The 15,186-nt window shown below is 55.5% G+C and overlaps 5 protein-coding genes across 5 annotated transcripts; 1 reads left to right on the top strand and 4 right to left on the bottom strand.

Moving 5' to 3' along the window:
• Positions 1 to 425: 425 nt before the first annotated feature.
• On the bottom strand, positions 426 to 4,027 carry N7510_009543 (putative importin beta-4 subunit; the record flags this gene model as incomplete). Its single annotated transcript, XM_056981468.1, has 4 exons — positions 426 to 604; positions 661 to 1,397; positions 1,607 to 3,926; positions 3,982 to 4,027. 4 exons carry the CDS (start codon positions 4,025 to 4,027, stop codon positions 426 to 428), a joined length of 3,282 nt encoding a protein of 1,093 aa, XP_056829304.1.
• Positions 4,028 to 4,758: 731 nt separating this feature from the next.
• On the bottom strand, positions 4,759 to 5,729 carry N7510_009544 (tudor domain-containing protein; the record flags this gene model as incomplete). The annotated part of the gene is made up of 3 exons (XM_056981469.1): positions 4,759 to 4,847; positions 4,911 to 5,628; positions 5,679 to 5,729. 3 exons carry the CDS (start codon positions 5,727 to 5,729, stop codon positions 4,759 to 4,761), a joined length of 858 nt encoding a protein of 285 aa, XP_056829305.1.
• A 991-nt stretch (positions 5,730 to 6,720) lies between these two features.
• yap1 (putative bZIP transcription factor AP-1/Yap1) lies at positions 6,721 to 8,653 on the top strand (the record flags this gene model as incomplete). The annotated part of the gene is made up of 3 exons (XM_056981470.1): positions 6,721 to 7,194; positions 7,263 to 8,440; positions 8,503 to 8,653. The coding sequence occupies 3 exons, from the start codon at positions 6,721 to 6,723 to the stop codon at positions 8,651 to 8,653; spliced, it is 1,803 nt and encodes a 600-aa protein (XP_056829306.1).
• A 960-nt stretch (positions 8,654 to 9,613) lies between these two features.
• On the bottom strand, positions 9,614 to 11,979 carry N7510_009546 (uncharacterized protein; the record flags this gene model as incomplete). Its single annotated transcript, XM_056981471.1, has 4 exons — positions 9,614 to 11,396; positions 11,512 to 11,623; positions 11,683 to 11,839; positions 11,971 to 11,979. 4 exons carry the CDS (start codon positions 11,977 to 11,979, stop codon positions 9,614 to 9,616), a joined length of 2,061 nt encoding a protein of 686 aa, XP_056829307.1.
• A 532-nt stretch (positions 11,980 to 12,511) lies between these two features.
• N7510_009547 (putative glutaminase) lies at positions 12,512 to 14,746 on the bottom strand (the record flags this gene model as incomplete). Its single annotated transcript, XM_056981472.1, is given in 3 exon segments — positions 12,512 to 12,877; positions 12,889 to 14,249; positions 14,308 to 14,746. 3 exon segments carry the CDS (start codon positions 14,744 to 14,746, stop codon positions 12,512 to 12,514), a joined length of 2,166 nt encoding a protein of 721 aa, XP_056829308.1.
• Positions 14,747 to 15,186: the final 440 nt, after the last annotated feature.

Raw genomic sequence — 15,186 nt, forward strand, 5'->3', positions numbered from 1 at the left:
TGATAATGGAACGGACTAGGAGCCGTGGGTTAACTTGTTTCAAGAGAGACTGGATACCTCGAACTAACCGATAAAGGGGATTACAGGGATAAGGGATGTTCTTCTGAGGACATGAGAAAGGCCACGGAGAAAAACCTCTCAGGCGTCCAGGCAGCCACAATATGTAGTTCCACAGCGCTTGGCACAAGGTGTTTACCTTGGAAATGCGGTGTGTATAACCTCGAGCATCCTTGCATCTACTTCCCAAGCCACTCACGTCATGAATAAACATGCGCAAAAAGGTTAAACAAAACAGGATCAATTGGCGAAGTATGTACAACAGCACTTTTGTTTCATCAAATCGTGGATATCACCGCAGATACCACAGGGTATCGTCTAGTCATAGTCATCCGTCTATCCAAATCCATTACAAGGTCATCGTCCCATCACAGCTGCTCCACCCAGGGAGCGGCGCCGGCCTGCACCTGGTTCAGCCACTTGACCAGCTCGATGAGCTCCGCGCGGCGCTCGTCCTCGAGCTGGTCCTCATCGCCGGTGAGGACAGCCTGGAAGACGGGCAGAAGGCGAGGGGTGAGCTCGCGGATGGTGGCATCCTCCCATTTGTCTGGAAACATAGTCAGCATAGGCGCTCGAAGAATAAAAAAGCATATAAAGACATACACATCTGGCAGATCATGCGATACAGAGGCTCGTTCTCCTCGTAGTCGTTCTTCAAGGGCAGAATGTCCACGAGAACGGGCAGCACGTCCTTGATCGGGACGTTGTCACGGTGGCGTAGGATCATGCGGCTGACACAACCGGTGGCATTATCCTGCAGACGCGAGACATTCATTTGCAGACAGGACTCCAGACGGCCAAGGATGGTAGGGAACTCCTTGACAATCTCGGCATCCGCGTTGGAGTGTTGGATCAGGCGGCCGACGGCGTACGCGGCGTTCGACTTGGTCTGGGGGTCTTCATCGCCTAGGCGGTGAAGCAGCAGCTTGAGGAACGAGGAGGTGAAGGGAGTCACCGCGCCGCCCATGCCGTTGATGCACTCGGCGATCACACCCACGGCAGTAGCCCGCTCCAGGGACTCGGTGCTGCCAGCGTAGCGGAGGATGGTCTTCTCAAATACCTTCCAGAGCTCGGCGAAGCTCGGGCCGAGAGCGGCAGCCATGCCCGAGACGACGTCCAAAGCGGTGTCCACGACCACCCAGTCAAACTCGGAGGACTCGTCACCAGCTTCAAGGGTCTCCTCCTCGGGAGCGAACTCCATTTGGCAAGGGTGCTTCTTGGTGATGATATCGGTGATCATTTGGATCACATTGTGGAGCACAGTCTCGTCAGCAATGAGCGCAGGACCGCAGTAGCGCAGGTTCTCGGCCATGTTGCGGTTGATGTCGGCAACGGTAGCCCTAGGGGTTTTCAGGTCAGTGATTTATTCTTGAGATCAAACTGCTTGAATAACATGACAAATAATAGCAATGGCAATCAGATGTGATAAACGTGTTTCGCATCAATCACGCTCTTTGGCGCGTCAAAGTGAGCTGGGTTAAACGAGAAGTCTCATCATGCAAAGAAAAAAGAAATCGAACAAAAATAACGGGAAAATCGTGATACATACCGATCATCTTCCTCGGTCCACATCTTGAGGGTAGCAGTCATCAGGATATCACCGAAATTTTTGACTTCCTTAGCCGGCTGAACTTGCAGGGGCAGACCGGCCTGCCACTTGGGCATCTGGCCGCTCTCCTCAGCAATGGCAAACAGCATAGCGTAGGAGCGGTGCATGGTGCTGATAGTGCTCTTGCGGACACCCTCGTAAGGGTGATCAGCCAGAGGCATCACTGTTTCAATGGTCTTCTCGAAGTAGGGCAGGTAAGAGCTGCGGGTGTGAGTGACAAGATCACCGATAACCTCGACGGCGATCTCCTTCTCCAGCGACATAGGGGTGGTGGCAGTGATGTCGTCCCAGTTGTCCTCATCATCATCGAAATCAACATCCTCGATCTCGCCTTCAATATCATCATCGTCATCGGCACTGGCAACCTTGACCTTGCGGCCGGCAACGGTCACCTCCTGGCCAACAAGATCCTTGGCCGCTTCGCCGAGAGAAACCTCAAGGTCGTCCTCGTCCTGCTCGATACAAGCGAACAGGCCCTTCACCACACCTTCAAGGAAGGGCGAGAAGTGCTCAGCATAGACCTTGGCCATGGCACCCCAGAAGATGTAGGTGCTCTCCTTGAGACGGGAGTGATCAAGGTGAAGAGCCTCCTCGGTGGCACGCATAAGAGGCTCCACGTACGGCTGGTACCGCTCGGGACCAGCAGCAGCGGCCATCTCACCCATGGCGTCGGTGACGCAGGCACGGAGATCAAGCTCCTCCTCGCTGTCCTTAACGGTAGCGAACTCCTGCAGCAGGTGCATGGACTCGTCAAAGAACGACAGGAAGGAATCACCAGCAGAGGAGGCAAGCGAGCCGAGGGCCCCGGCAGCGAGACCCTTGATCTTGAAATCGGGGTGTTTGAACAGCTTGTGGAGAATGGGAACAAGCTCGGCCTGGTAGGGCGCAACGTCCTTCTCGTCCAGACCGTCCACGACAGCGTCGATGGCGCTGATGCCGGCCTTCATGATGTTCATGGTGGGGCCGTCCTCCTCACCCTTGTACTCCTGCATGGCACTGGCCAGGTTCTTGAACAGCAGGGGCATGAGACGCTCGTGCTCGGCGCTGAGGTCCTCGGCCAGATCATCGGCCAGACGAGCGACAGCATGCAGCGAAGCCTGGCGGACCTTGGGTTCCGAGTCGGCGAGCAGCTGGAGAACCATGGGAAAGATCTCTTTCATCTGAGTGCTGATGAAGTCGGGAGCACCCTCGACGCACATGCCCAGGGCCATGATGCCGGCCCGACGGTAGTTGGGGTCGTTGCTGTTAAAGTACTGGCCGAGAGCCTGGAGGAGCGGAACGACCACCTGACTGGGAGGAAGGCTTTGGGCAAGGATGTCGAGCATACCCAGAGCCGAGCTCGCTGGACTGATCTCGTCATCGGTAGACGGGGACTCGTCAAGCTCCGTGACGATGTGCAGGGCGGTGCGGGTGAGCTGCTCGCCGATCCGCATACCCTGGATCTTGAGCTTGCGGTACTGCACACACTGCATGAGGAAGCTGATGGCCTGGGTACGAGTGTCCTCATCGGCCGCAGTGTTGGCAGCAATATCGTTCATGAAGATGACCAGGTCCTTCAGATAGACAGTCATCAGCTGGGGGTCACAGCCGAGCAGGGTCTGGAAAACCTCGAAGGCCTGCATGATCCGGTCATCATCATTCTGGTCAATGGCGTCCTTCAGGACAGCAACCATGGACGGGAGCATGTCTTGGAAAGCCTTGACGGGAGCCATGTTCTCCTCCGAGTCAAGGTGCATGGCAAGCTTGCTCAAAGCGAGGAGGGTGTTGATCCGAACTTCCGCGCTCTCCGGATCCTGAATGGTCTTGGCAAACAGGCTGAACAGATCCTGGAACTTCTCCTCAAAGCCCTCTCCCAGAGTCTCGAGAATGGTAAAAAGGATGTAAATGGCGACAGCCCGCTCATCCTGGTTGCCGCTGTTACCAGCCTGCAGCAGGATATTGGGCAGGTCCACCCACTCGCCGTCTTCCAGATCGATCTTGGCAATGGTCGAGATGATCCGTGCCACCGAGTGCCGCACCAGGGCCTCGCTCTCGCCCATGGTCGACCGAAGCAGCTGTTCGCGGATCTGGGGCTTCTGGTCGGCAGCGACCTTCAACCAGAGCTTGGAGATCAGCCCGCGGCCCTCGACGGCAGCGAGCTGACGAAGAGCCGGGTCTTCATGGCCGGTGGCAATTTGAATGAGGAAGACGAGCGACTGAGCCTGGTTATAGAACTCCCGCTGTAGGATCCCGGTGGCCTCCTTGACATTGCCCTGGGAGGCTGCAGACGACAGGGTTAGCGACGTGGGGTTAAGTCGATCAATCCGCGGACTTACGGTTCAGGACGACCTGCAGTTGCTGCAGGAACCGTTGCTGGTCCATGGTCGGATGATATTAAAAAAAAGGGATTTGTTTTGGGATGAACTGATCACTGTCGCGGGGTTGTCCTAGGCCCCTTCGTCAGGCTGTTAGGGCAGCAAGGACACGTATGAGCAGCTTGTACCGAGACAAACCGCTCAGATGGGTATCACAAAAAGCACTATAGACAGGAAGAACAAGGAAAAAAAGGAGAGAGAAAAGGAGGGTTGTTGTGTAGTGGGGAGGAAGAGAAAAAAAAATAAAGCGGGACGGAAGAAAAAAAGTTGTCAGGGGTGGGCTGGGCCTGATGGGGTTTAGCGTGGGATTGACCTCACGGTCTCTAGGTCGTGATGAATTATAGCTACATAGTGAGTGACGTTAAGGCAGTACCAGAAGAATTGCACAGAAACACAGTTCGGACAGTGGAAGTCGAGTGTGGTGATCTTGTTCGCTAAACCTACTCGAATGGTGATGCTAGAAGATGTGAAGACTCAACTACTTGGGCCACACACGTTCCTAAATGATTTTGTAAACTGCAAAAGAACCGACTCCTCGCTGGACCGCCTTCTATGGACAGGAAACTCCGAGTTCCGAGGGACATGAACGGCATCTACATCGCCAAATCTTCCGTTAGCGACGAGGACAATGTAAAATCAAGATGATGATCGTAAAGAGATGGAAACTCCAAAAAAAAAAAGAACATAGCCAACCACCAGAGGCCCGCTGAAAACACATCCGAACCGGGTATCAGCCTCTTAGTAGCCCTCATCGTCCGCCTGCTGGTATGTATGTCGTGTCCGGGTCGGGTCCTTGCGCATCTGTTGGCCAGAGCCTGTAAATCCCACTAGAAAACACCAAGTCAGCACCAGACGTCATACAGAGGGTACATCGGGCACATAGAACGTACCTCGAGCATTCACGCCCTCGCCGGTGCGGAACATGCTATCCTTCTTGCCAAACTTGCTCCTGCCCTTGCTCTTCGTGGCAAAGTCTTTCCACTTCATCTTCCCCTCCTCGAGTTCCTTATTGGCCTTGACCTTTCGTGGCGCCTTGGCGGGGCGAGCCGGTCCGTCGGTGGCCTTGCTGGGCTCCGTTCGGGCCTGGGTGGCCAGCGCGGGGTTGATGTCTGCAGCCGCCGAGATCACACTCGGGTGAGGGGGCGCTGGGGACGGCGACGCCGAACTGCCTGGGGTTCCATCAGCCTTGCGCTTCCGTGAGTCTGGGCCCGAGATGGGTCGGATATCCTTGGCGTGCAGGGTCTCAACCGTCGCGTATGACTTGAACGACACAATGTACACCGGATTGGTGGAGGAGCCGGTAATCGAGGTGATGCGGGCTGGATAGAAGGCACCGTCCCCAGACACCCAGCGCGCCAGGACATTCTCATTGACGGTGAAGGTAGCCGGGGCCGTGAGGGTTTCCTCCGCTCGGTCGGCCGTTGGCGGTCCCGTGTCCTTGGACCATCTCTCTTTGGTGAGCGCCGGGGTGGGTGGTGATGGTGCGGCGGGTTTCAGTTCCGCGATGGCGGTTTCGGTGAGGGATATGAGTTCTTCGAGTTCAGTCTTGAGGCTTTCCAGCTCTGTGTTGTCGGGATCTACCTGCAAGCTTGCCTGCACTGTTTCCAGCTGTGGGGATGGTGAGTTGCACGGTCCGGCCTGATGATGGCATTGCCTACCTGAAGCTTGAATTCTTTGACCTCCGCCTCGAGAGCGGTCACATCGGACATTGTGAGGGAGGGATATGCAATCGATATCACGGGGAAACACGCGGCGTCGGGATCCGGGTGGAGAGTTCACAGGTCGGAGTGGGATCACGCCGCGAGAGAAAATCATCCTATGCCTGATCTGGGAGGCTCCGATCACGTGCCCGAGCGACCGCCCGATGGCCGTCCGGATGGAGATCTGTTTTCAGCCAATCCGCTACGACGAAACCCAGAGTGAAGTAGACCGATCCATCTCTCCGTCGAGTCTCATCGACCAATATTCCAGGATCGACCCAGGGCTCAGGACGCAGGGGACCGCCACTCGACGGATGGAGAGGAATACGAATGCTGACTGGGGCCCAGACCCTGCGATAGACAGGGTGAGTCAGGGAGGGGGTCACGGGGTTCGTCCGAGGAGGGAGAATGGTACCAGATTATGGTCGTAGTCCATGGATCTCAATCCGCAATCGGGTTAGTGAACAGAACAGGGTGGAAGGCGATTTCTAAGCAGGCATTCCCGGGCCCGTGGGGCACGGGTCATTGGTCGACCAAGGTGCCGATCCGCCTCTCTCTCCCCTCTTCCATCATCATCGATCGAGTCCGACTTTTTTCTTCCTCAACACTCTCTCTTGCTCACGCAAACTCAGCCTTGTTCTCTTCGGGCCTAGTAGTTGCCACAATTGCTGGCCACCTGCCCCAGGCACCAGCCCCGTCGTCTCACTCGATTCACCCACTACGACTCTATCCATCCATCCCTCCCTTCCTCATCTCTCCTTGTACCATCCCCCCCCCCCCCCTTTCCCTATCACTCCACACCGCTGCCTCGGGCTCTCCGATCAAATTCTACAACCAACGCAATCCAGTGGACCGTTGGCATCGGATCCACCGCGGACGGGCGAATAATCGACAAGCGTGACGGCTGAAGAAAACGTTGGCCCGCAGCGCTTCTACTACTTCGGGCGGGAAGCCCGGCCTTTTGCGTGGAAACGATTCATCTCGAACACCACACAACACAATGGGTGACTACAACCACTACAACCAGGGTCTTTACCTGTCCCCGAACGAGCACGATCTCCTTCTCGCGGCTCTCTCCTCCAACAACCCCTCGCACGACCAGCCGGGTGGCACAGCTCATGTGAAATCCGAACACGACACCTCCCCGGGGCATGGCTCCTCCCACAGCATGAGCGGTCCACCGTCCGGTGGTTTCGACGACGCCTTCCCACATTCCAACGCTTTCGGAATGGCGGATGACGAAAGCCCGTATCTCGACTTCAACCACGAGGCAGACTTTGAATTCCCCGGCTCCGCCAGTCTCATTGGCGATCTTCCGGGAACCACCCCCGGTCTGGGCGACTACGAACTGGGCGAAAAACGCAAGTCGATCGATGGCGAGTCGGAGACCAACGGGGAGGACAACGGAAACAAACGGAGGGAGAGCGAGGCAAAGAAGCCCGGAAGGAAGCCGTTGACCTCTGAGCCGACTACGGTATGCTGCCCTCGGTGTGATGGTGTAGCGATTCCTGGTGGGAATCTTGATGCTAATGGATAGATTAGAAGCGCAAAGCTCAAAATCGGGCGGCACAGCGGGCTTTCCGGGAGCGCAAGGAGAAGCACCTGAAGGATTTGGAAACAAAAGTGGAGGACCTGCAGAAGTCGTCGGACTCGGCAAACCAGGAGAACAGCGTGCTGCGTGCTCAGATTGAGCGGTTGCAGGTAGAACTGCGTGAGTATCGTAAACGCCTCTCGTGGGCGACGAACAGCTCTGGTATCTCAGCAATGAGTGCAATCCCCAGTGCTCATTCCAAGGGAGGCCCTGGTCTCCAGAACTCCGAGTTCCTGTTTGATTTCCCCAAGTTTGGCGACTTGCCGGGCCGCCGCATCTTCAACAAAAACGAACAGTCCAACGTCCCGAACGGTTTTCCACCTGCCCCGGGTGTGCTGAGCCGTGGATCTTTGAGCAGTCCGACCAACGTGTCCCCCACCAAGTCCAATGTCTCTCTTTCCTCACAGGGACCCAATGGTGGCAGCCCTGCTGGAGCTGGCCATGGCCGATCGAGCACCGTGGGATCCAACGGCACTCCGAACAACGTGGCCCAAATGACTCGCTCTACCATCAAGCCCTTTGCCCAGGATACCTCGACTTCGGACTCGCCATCCTCCTCGTCTGATTCTCACCAGAGCCAGCTTCTTTCATCGAACGGGACTTCCCCTGAGCCAAGCGTCAACTCCCCTCGGGAATCCAAGCCGCACGAGACGACTCCTAAGGACGATTGTGGCTGCGGAAAGACTAGTCCCAGTGACGGTGAGATATCATTCTGCGCCCAACTCGGCCTCGCCTGCGGCAATATCAATAACCCCATTCCAGCTGCTCGGGAGCACAAGATGCAGACTCACAATAACTCTGGAAACACCGCGGGATCCATGGACGGATCAACGGATGAATCCTTGGGGATTGAGTGGCTTACACAGCAGAATGGTGGCCAGTTCGATCCGGTTCTGTTTGGTGACTGGCGCGAGCCCCAAGATGCCATTCTCTCCCAGGACTTTGGCACTTTCTTCAATGATGCGTTCCCTCTTCCGGACTTGGGTAGCCCGTCGCACAACATCACCGAGGCCACGAATGAGCCAACACAGAAGAAAGATCTGATTTCTCTGATAGATGACAAGTTGAATGAGGATGAAGTGGTACCGGGCGAGGATAAGTCCCAGATGCTCTCCTGCAACAAGATCTGGTATGCGCCCTACTCGTGGACAAGCCTCGCTGTCATTGTGATTACTAACATAATCTCCTCAGGGATCGTTTGCAATCCATGGAGAAGTTCCGCAACGGCGAAATCGACGTAGACAATCTCTGCTCCGAACTCCGTACCAAGGCGCGATGCTCCGAGGGTGGAGTGGTCGTGAACCAGAGCGATGTCGATGCTATCATGGGCCGCGCCAAGTAACGCTTTTACCCAGCATCCAATTTCACTTCACGATCCGCGGAACGATAACGCCCACTCATGCATCATTTCTTGCACTCATACCCTATCTTTCATTTGGATTTGAACCCCACACGGCGTCATGAAATAAAAAACGACAGGAGCAAATAAGAGGAAACGGTTAGGAAATAAGCATCCCCCAAATACGTGTCTGGTTCTTGGGAATTGATTGAATTCGCGCGTTCGCACGGCGTATCGCTCGGTACCCGTTCTGGGATTTCTGATTTTATCTGCCTCCGTGTCCTTTCTTCAGTAGTTTGTCCCTTGATTGTTTTTTCCCGTGGTTGTTTTCCCGCATCTCGCGCGACGAAATGCCATCTGCTTTTCAGTATCTCCTTGAATCTGACAGGATGGTTGTATTGGAGCTGAAACTTCGGTGGACCGGCGAACATGAATATCTAGGTCTGGTTGGGACGGCTCGCGCTCTTTTCGCAATGTCTCCGAAATGTATCTACTCCGTGTACACAAAGCATCTGCGTTTCTGCAATCCCACCTCACCTCCTACAATGTACGAGGATGTCTAGCACAGCGTGAAGCGGTGTAAGGGTATCGATATTGGTCTCTTGCAAATAAGAAAAAAAGAAGTAAAGTACAGAAAAATGGAGGATTTTTTGGGGGTTTTTGCTTCTTTCTTGAGGGGGCTTCTTTCTTCATTCTTTTTTTTCTGGCATCGTTCATCAGACACACTCTCTCCCTCTTCGTGGCCAGCAGCAAGTCCACGCTCGAAAAAGTGGTAAATGAAATAGGGGGGAATTTGCATATCACAAAAAAAGGGAGGGAAGAAGACACAAGAGAATTCAAAGATAGGGGGAAGGGAGGAACATGGGGACAACATGAAGGGAGGCGTATGGAAAACGAGCTCGCAATGCTCGCCAACGGCCCAAAAGACGCAGCAGTATAATCAAGTAGGGCAGGTCTCATGCTCTACGCATCACCGCCGGAGGGAGCAGGCTTGTCACCGGAAGGAGTCGATGGAGCAGGCGAGTCAGCCGATCCGGAACCTCCCTTGTTGAAGCCACCACGGCCTCGTCCGCCACGACCACGGTCACCCCGGCCGCGACCCCGACCACTGAATCCGCCACGGCGAGCGCCTTCGCTGTCACTGGCGCTCTGGTAGCCGCGCTGGCCACCAGTAGCTCCACCGCGAGTGCTGGACCCCCATGTGCCGGCGTTACCTTGGGCACGGCCTCGCTCCTCGAAGAACTTGAAGTTGGGCTTGCGAGGCTGACCGGCGGGAGAAGGCTTCTTGTATTCGGCGGGCTGGCGATCCAGAGCAGCCTTGGCCTCTTCAACGGTCGAAAATGTGACAACGTAGTTGTTAAACTTGCCCCATTTCTCGATCTTCACAACCTTGGCCTTGTCCTCCTCGGGAAGCAGATCCCGGACGGCCTGCTCGCCCTCGACGTTGGACACAAAGAGCCCGTTGCTGGGCTTCTTCTCACCCCGAGGGGCGGGAGAATCACCAGCTTTCTCGGGCTGAGGAGCGCCATTCGTCTCGGCGGCAACCTTTTCCTCGCCGCCGGGCTGGGCAGAAGAAGTAGCGGGAGGCTGGGGGGTGGCTACCTTAGGGATGACCGGCGCCGGAGAGCCCTTGGCCGAGACGGGGGCAGGGGCACCGCCTCGCGTAGGTTGACCGAACTGACTCACCGCAGGAGGGCGAGCGGCGCTGGTAGGAGCGGGAGACGCAGTGGTAGCCGGAGGACCGGTAGCAATGGGGGCAGCTCCGCCCGCCTGAGGCTTGCTGCTACGGTGAGCGAAGTTGAAGCCTTGGGCACGCATCTCCGTCGCAATGCGGCCACCCTCAACCTCCAGGACCAGGTATCCAAAAGCAGCATCCGCAAGGTTGAAGTTCCACATATTCTTGAACGCACTCTCATCAACTTGGCCAGCTGCATTTCCAGCAGCGACGGGGCCGCCGAAGGGGTTCCCACCGTTGGCTATCGACGGCATCTTCTGCACCACGTCTAGCGCATTGTCTAACAGAGTCTTCTGCGCCTCGTTAGATGAGATGGCCGACTCGACCTCGCCGCGAACAGTCTCCCAAACATCGTTGAACGAGGCCTTGGAGGCAGCCAACTTGCCGCGGTAGTGATCCAAGGACGGGTTGACGGAAAACTCGTTGTAGGAAGAGCCGTAACGGAAGTGGAGACCAGCGGAGATGGAAAAGTCCGCCTTGAGGGTGACAGAGAGCTGGTTCAGCATGCCCTCGCGAGCGGGCGATGCGTGGGTCACAAACACACGGGTCTCGGACGGATCATAGACGCGATTGGCGGTGTCAATCAGCTCTCCCATCTGCAGAAGCGTTGTCCACATCGTGCCCTGGCCACCAGCAATCGTCGTCTTTCCTTCGCCATTATCGAAAAGCTTGTGCATCACCACCGCACCACCCAGACCCAGGAGACGCAGCTTCACACCGCCAATATCCAGCAGCCGGGAGTTGGCCTCGTCGATGATATGCAGCTTGTCAACCTTGTACTCGCCGGAGCGGAACTTCTCCAGCACACGCACGTCTTCGCATGCACCCCAAACTGTATAGACTGGAACATCAAGAGTAATCCGCTTGTCGAGCAGCATAGAGAGTTCAGAGAGGGGCAGCTGGTCCGGGGTAAAGCGTTGCTTGATCGATTGCTGAGGAGGAACCTGTGCGATCGTCCGCTTCACGTTCTCGGGCAACAGAGGGGAGTACTGTGCCACATGTTTGAGGGTCCTGGGAAGCAGATGAGATGTTAGCAGATCTCGCCCACTTTCTGGTTACGCCAAGATGGCGCCTCGCGTTGGGCCGCAAGGGCGCGTGAAAAAAGGTTTATCGAGACCACACTCACTTGTCTGCAATGCGCTCCAGCGAGGTATCATCATAGAAACCAAAATCACCGGTGTGGATGATGTGGTCTGCGCGAGCCTGCCTGGCCAGCTCGTTCAGAGACTTCAAGTTGCCTACATTAAAGATCAAATTAGCTTCACGGGTAGTCGGGATCTCCTCAGATAACCCGTACCTCGAACATCTGCAATGCACAGAATCCGAGTTGGCCCGTTCTGAATCACTCGGCCATTGTTGGGGAGAAGCGGCGTGGCCCCGGGGACCGGGTTTGGGTTCGGCGCGCCGTTCGAGAGAGGATATCCTTGGGCACCGAAGTTGTGAGGAGGACGGGGCTAGACATTGAAGACATTATCGTTAGTCTGAAGCTCGCAGTGCCCAACGCGTGAGATATGTCCGACCGACTCAATCGGCTGGCGCGAAGCCGCGGTGAGCGGACGGGGAAGGTGAGGGAAGGAGAACTCACAGAAGCCATGGGTAGGGCTGGGGAGGATCACAAAGGACGGAGACAGTACAGGAATGAAAGAAGAGGAGGGAAGAAGAGATGACGGCGGCGGGAAGAAAGGTTAAGTTAGAGAGAAAGAAAGAGTTGGTTTGGTTTGGTAGGAGGGAGAGGCAGGCGAGGCGTGACAGGGAGATTAGGTAAGCCCCCTTGGACTACACAGTGAAGCTTGGTTAGGGTTACAGCCATGAACTGTCCGATGTGATAAATTGGCTTGGTTACACTAGGGAGGGAGAATATACTATGGGCCTAATCGACGTTCAGTGATGTTCAGTTCAACTTCGCGCAAAGGCGATGCGTTAAGTGCACCCTTGGACATGGCACCTCCAAAATCGATCTACGACTATGTTGTCAATTCTCTTTGGAAGAATTTCACCAAGCAAAGCGAAGCAGAGGCTAGAGGTGTGCATATCGAAACGCTAATGGCATTTCAAATGTATTCTTTGTACTCAGGAATCTCGATGTGAGAATATGGCATCGAGTCACCTATACCACCACAAACAAATCACAGCTCTTCGATGCGGCTCCTAAACCGAGCCTCCGCCTGGCCATAGTCTTGTCTCGAAATCCCAGGTCCGGATGGATATCGAGACAAAGATTTCATGGACCGTGGGCCTTGTAAAGCAAGTAAAGCGAAGTGGCCGCCAACTGTTGGGCGAGCTCGACACAATATGGGAGTGCCAGGGTTGGCTCCCTTCTTCGATGTGGCAACATAACGATCAGAGAACGGCCAGGTATGTTTGCCGCTGGTCATGAATGCCCAGAGGTCATCGACAAACTCGTCACGAGTCGTCGTCCCAAAGGTGCCGGCCAACCACATGTTCCAGTCGGACTTAGCCCAGTCCTGCCGGTTATCGAGCGGCACACCATACTCCCCCGGACAGATTTAGATCGGAAGAAATTATCATTCATCTTGTAAGCCTCCTCAGGGAAGGTATCCAAATCGAAGAGCACGTCTGGGAAGAGATTGTACGGTGTTTTCCAACTCTTTGGCCGGTCTGGGTATCTAAGCACAAAATGAGTCTTCTCATCGTCTGTACCCAGACCCTGCTCGAAGAAGAGGCTTGCATGCTCGTTGCCAACACGCGAGTAATACTCGTAACCGCTCATTTCACCAAAGGCTTTGAGACCGACAGCGGCCTTGATCGCGAGGTTGGTCTCATTGGGCAGTGGGCCAGCCGCATCATTGGACGACAGTTGATTGGCGATGTCAATGCTGTTATGGGCAAGGTAGTCTGCGTACTTCTTGAAGATCTCCGTATACTGAGCAGCCCAGCTGACATCGCCGGTGGCGCGAACGTAGGCAAGCGCCAAGATGAGCAGGTTTCCACATTCCTCGATGGGCATAGGTTCTGCGCGCTGGTCATCATGTCCAACGGCGTGCGGATAGCTTGATCCAAGGTCATGGATGGTGTAGGGTAGTCGCCAACGGCCAGCGTCCAGGTACTTCATCACGGGTTCAAGCAGTAGCCGAATGTAATCTGGGTCCATAACATAATAGATGGGGAACGCGGGCATGATCACATCGATTGTGTTGACATTTCCGTCGCTGGATAGCTCCTTGATAAACGCCAATACTTCATTGGTGTCAAGTGAGTCGGCGGGAATGGTCACGTCAATTCCCCCATAGGCCTGGCGAGTGGACAAAGTAACAATATCTGCGTATTTTGGGCCTGCTGCAGCTGTAGCCGAAGAAGCCAGCTCCTGGTCCAGCTTCACGGACTCCAACAATGCATCTGCATAGTCGTCCATGAAGAATGAAAGGGCCTTCGACGTCGTTGGGTACTTTGCCCGATAGTACCCCGTCTGCGGCTCTCCCAGATAATTGATGGCATGGTCTCGTTCGTAACCAACAACAAAATTCACTGAGGCACCACCATCCACTTTACCCAGATCATGGGCCAGTGCGACTACACTTTCATGAGACCATGTTTCGTGCACTCCAGCGAGAATACCCTCTCCGGCGAACAAGCCACGCACTGCAGCAGCGTTCCCCGAGGACGAAGTGAGTGTGCTGGAGTCCGACGGACGAGATGCAAGAATTGCTCGACCCCAGAGAGCCATGTCGTTGGCCTCGGCATATTTTCTTGCGGTCGGAACGGTAAGCGAGTAATACGCGAGCCCATCTGCCTCTTCAAAGGCACTTTGCGAGCGCCGTGGTCGGCCTGTCCATCTGCCGTCGATGTCTGAATAGACCTGGATATCGTGTCCACGAGATTTGGTAACATGCACCGTTAGGTAGCCTGGCACCGCCCTGTTAGTCTCAATGCAATCCATGTGGTCCGAATAAGAGATACTAACTGAAGGGAAGAGAGTGTCGCAGGTAATTTGAGGGTGAAACAGGCGAGAAAAAGTCCAAGGTCAGCGCCACCGGTCCAGCCGAGAGATCAAAGACCGAGTGCGACGCCGTGAACTCGGCGCGGTGCACGATGGCAGGGTGGATGCCGCTGGCGTTGGCATTCTGCACGCCCATCAAGCTATATGCACGACCATCTACACGCACGATCACGGACCAGCCCAGGTTCTGGCCGGCCCAGAATTGAGGCTCAGCATGCGGCAGATTCTGAACCCGGTCGCTGGGCATCCATGTCGATAGGTACGGGTTGCGGACAGCCAGCGGATACGATGGCGGCAGGACGGGGTGGTGCGAGACGGCGCCCTGCTGCTCGCTGCAGAAGTAGGAGAGCACCGAAGCACAGAGGGAGCCCAGTCCCAGCGGGGCCTGCCAGTCGAGGCGCATACTGGGTTTGACTAGATCTGGGATCCCAAAGGGTCTAACACCGCGCACCGGGCGCTTAAGTCAACCAAAAAAATAAACTAAACCCCAAAGTGCAGAAAAGTCCGGCAAGAGATCTCGACCTGGAGACTCGAGCGAGATGAGCAGTTGTCGAGAGAGATCACGGCTGACGGACGCGGAGAAAGCAGCGCCCCTTGTTGGATTGATCGGCATGTGGGGAAGCCATGACGCCATTGTCTCAAGCACGAAATACCGCGACGGATGACGGAAGTGTTCGATGACCTACTCATAGAATACTCTGAGCAAGAATAACTCTGGGATAGAAGATTCAGCGAGGGGCCAAGGTTGGCAGTGGTGATAACGATCAGGCCCCGTGACCGCGATGCCCTAATGCCGTGTCACGGTCATCGACTGAATCTAACAACTTGGACATAATAAACCTT

The sequence above is a fragment of the Penicillium lagena genome (assembly GCF_028827675.1).
Source record: "Penicillium lagena strain IBT 129212 chromosome Unknown utg000007l_segment0_segment0, whole genome shotgun sequence".
NCBI lineage: Eukaryota > Fungi > Ascomycota > Eurotiomycetes > Eurotiales > Aspergillaceae > Penicillium > Penicillium lagena.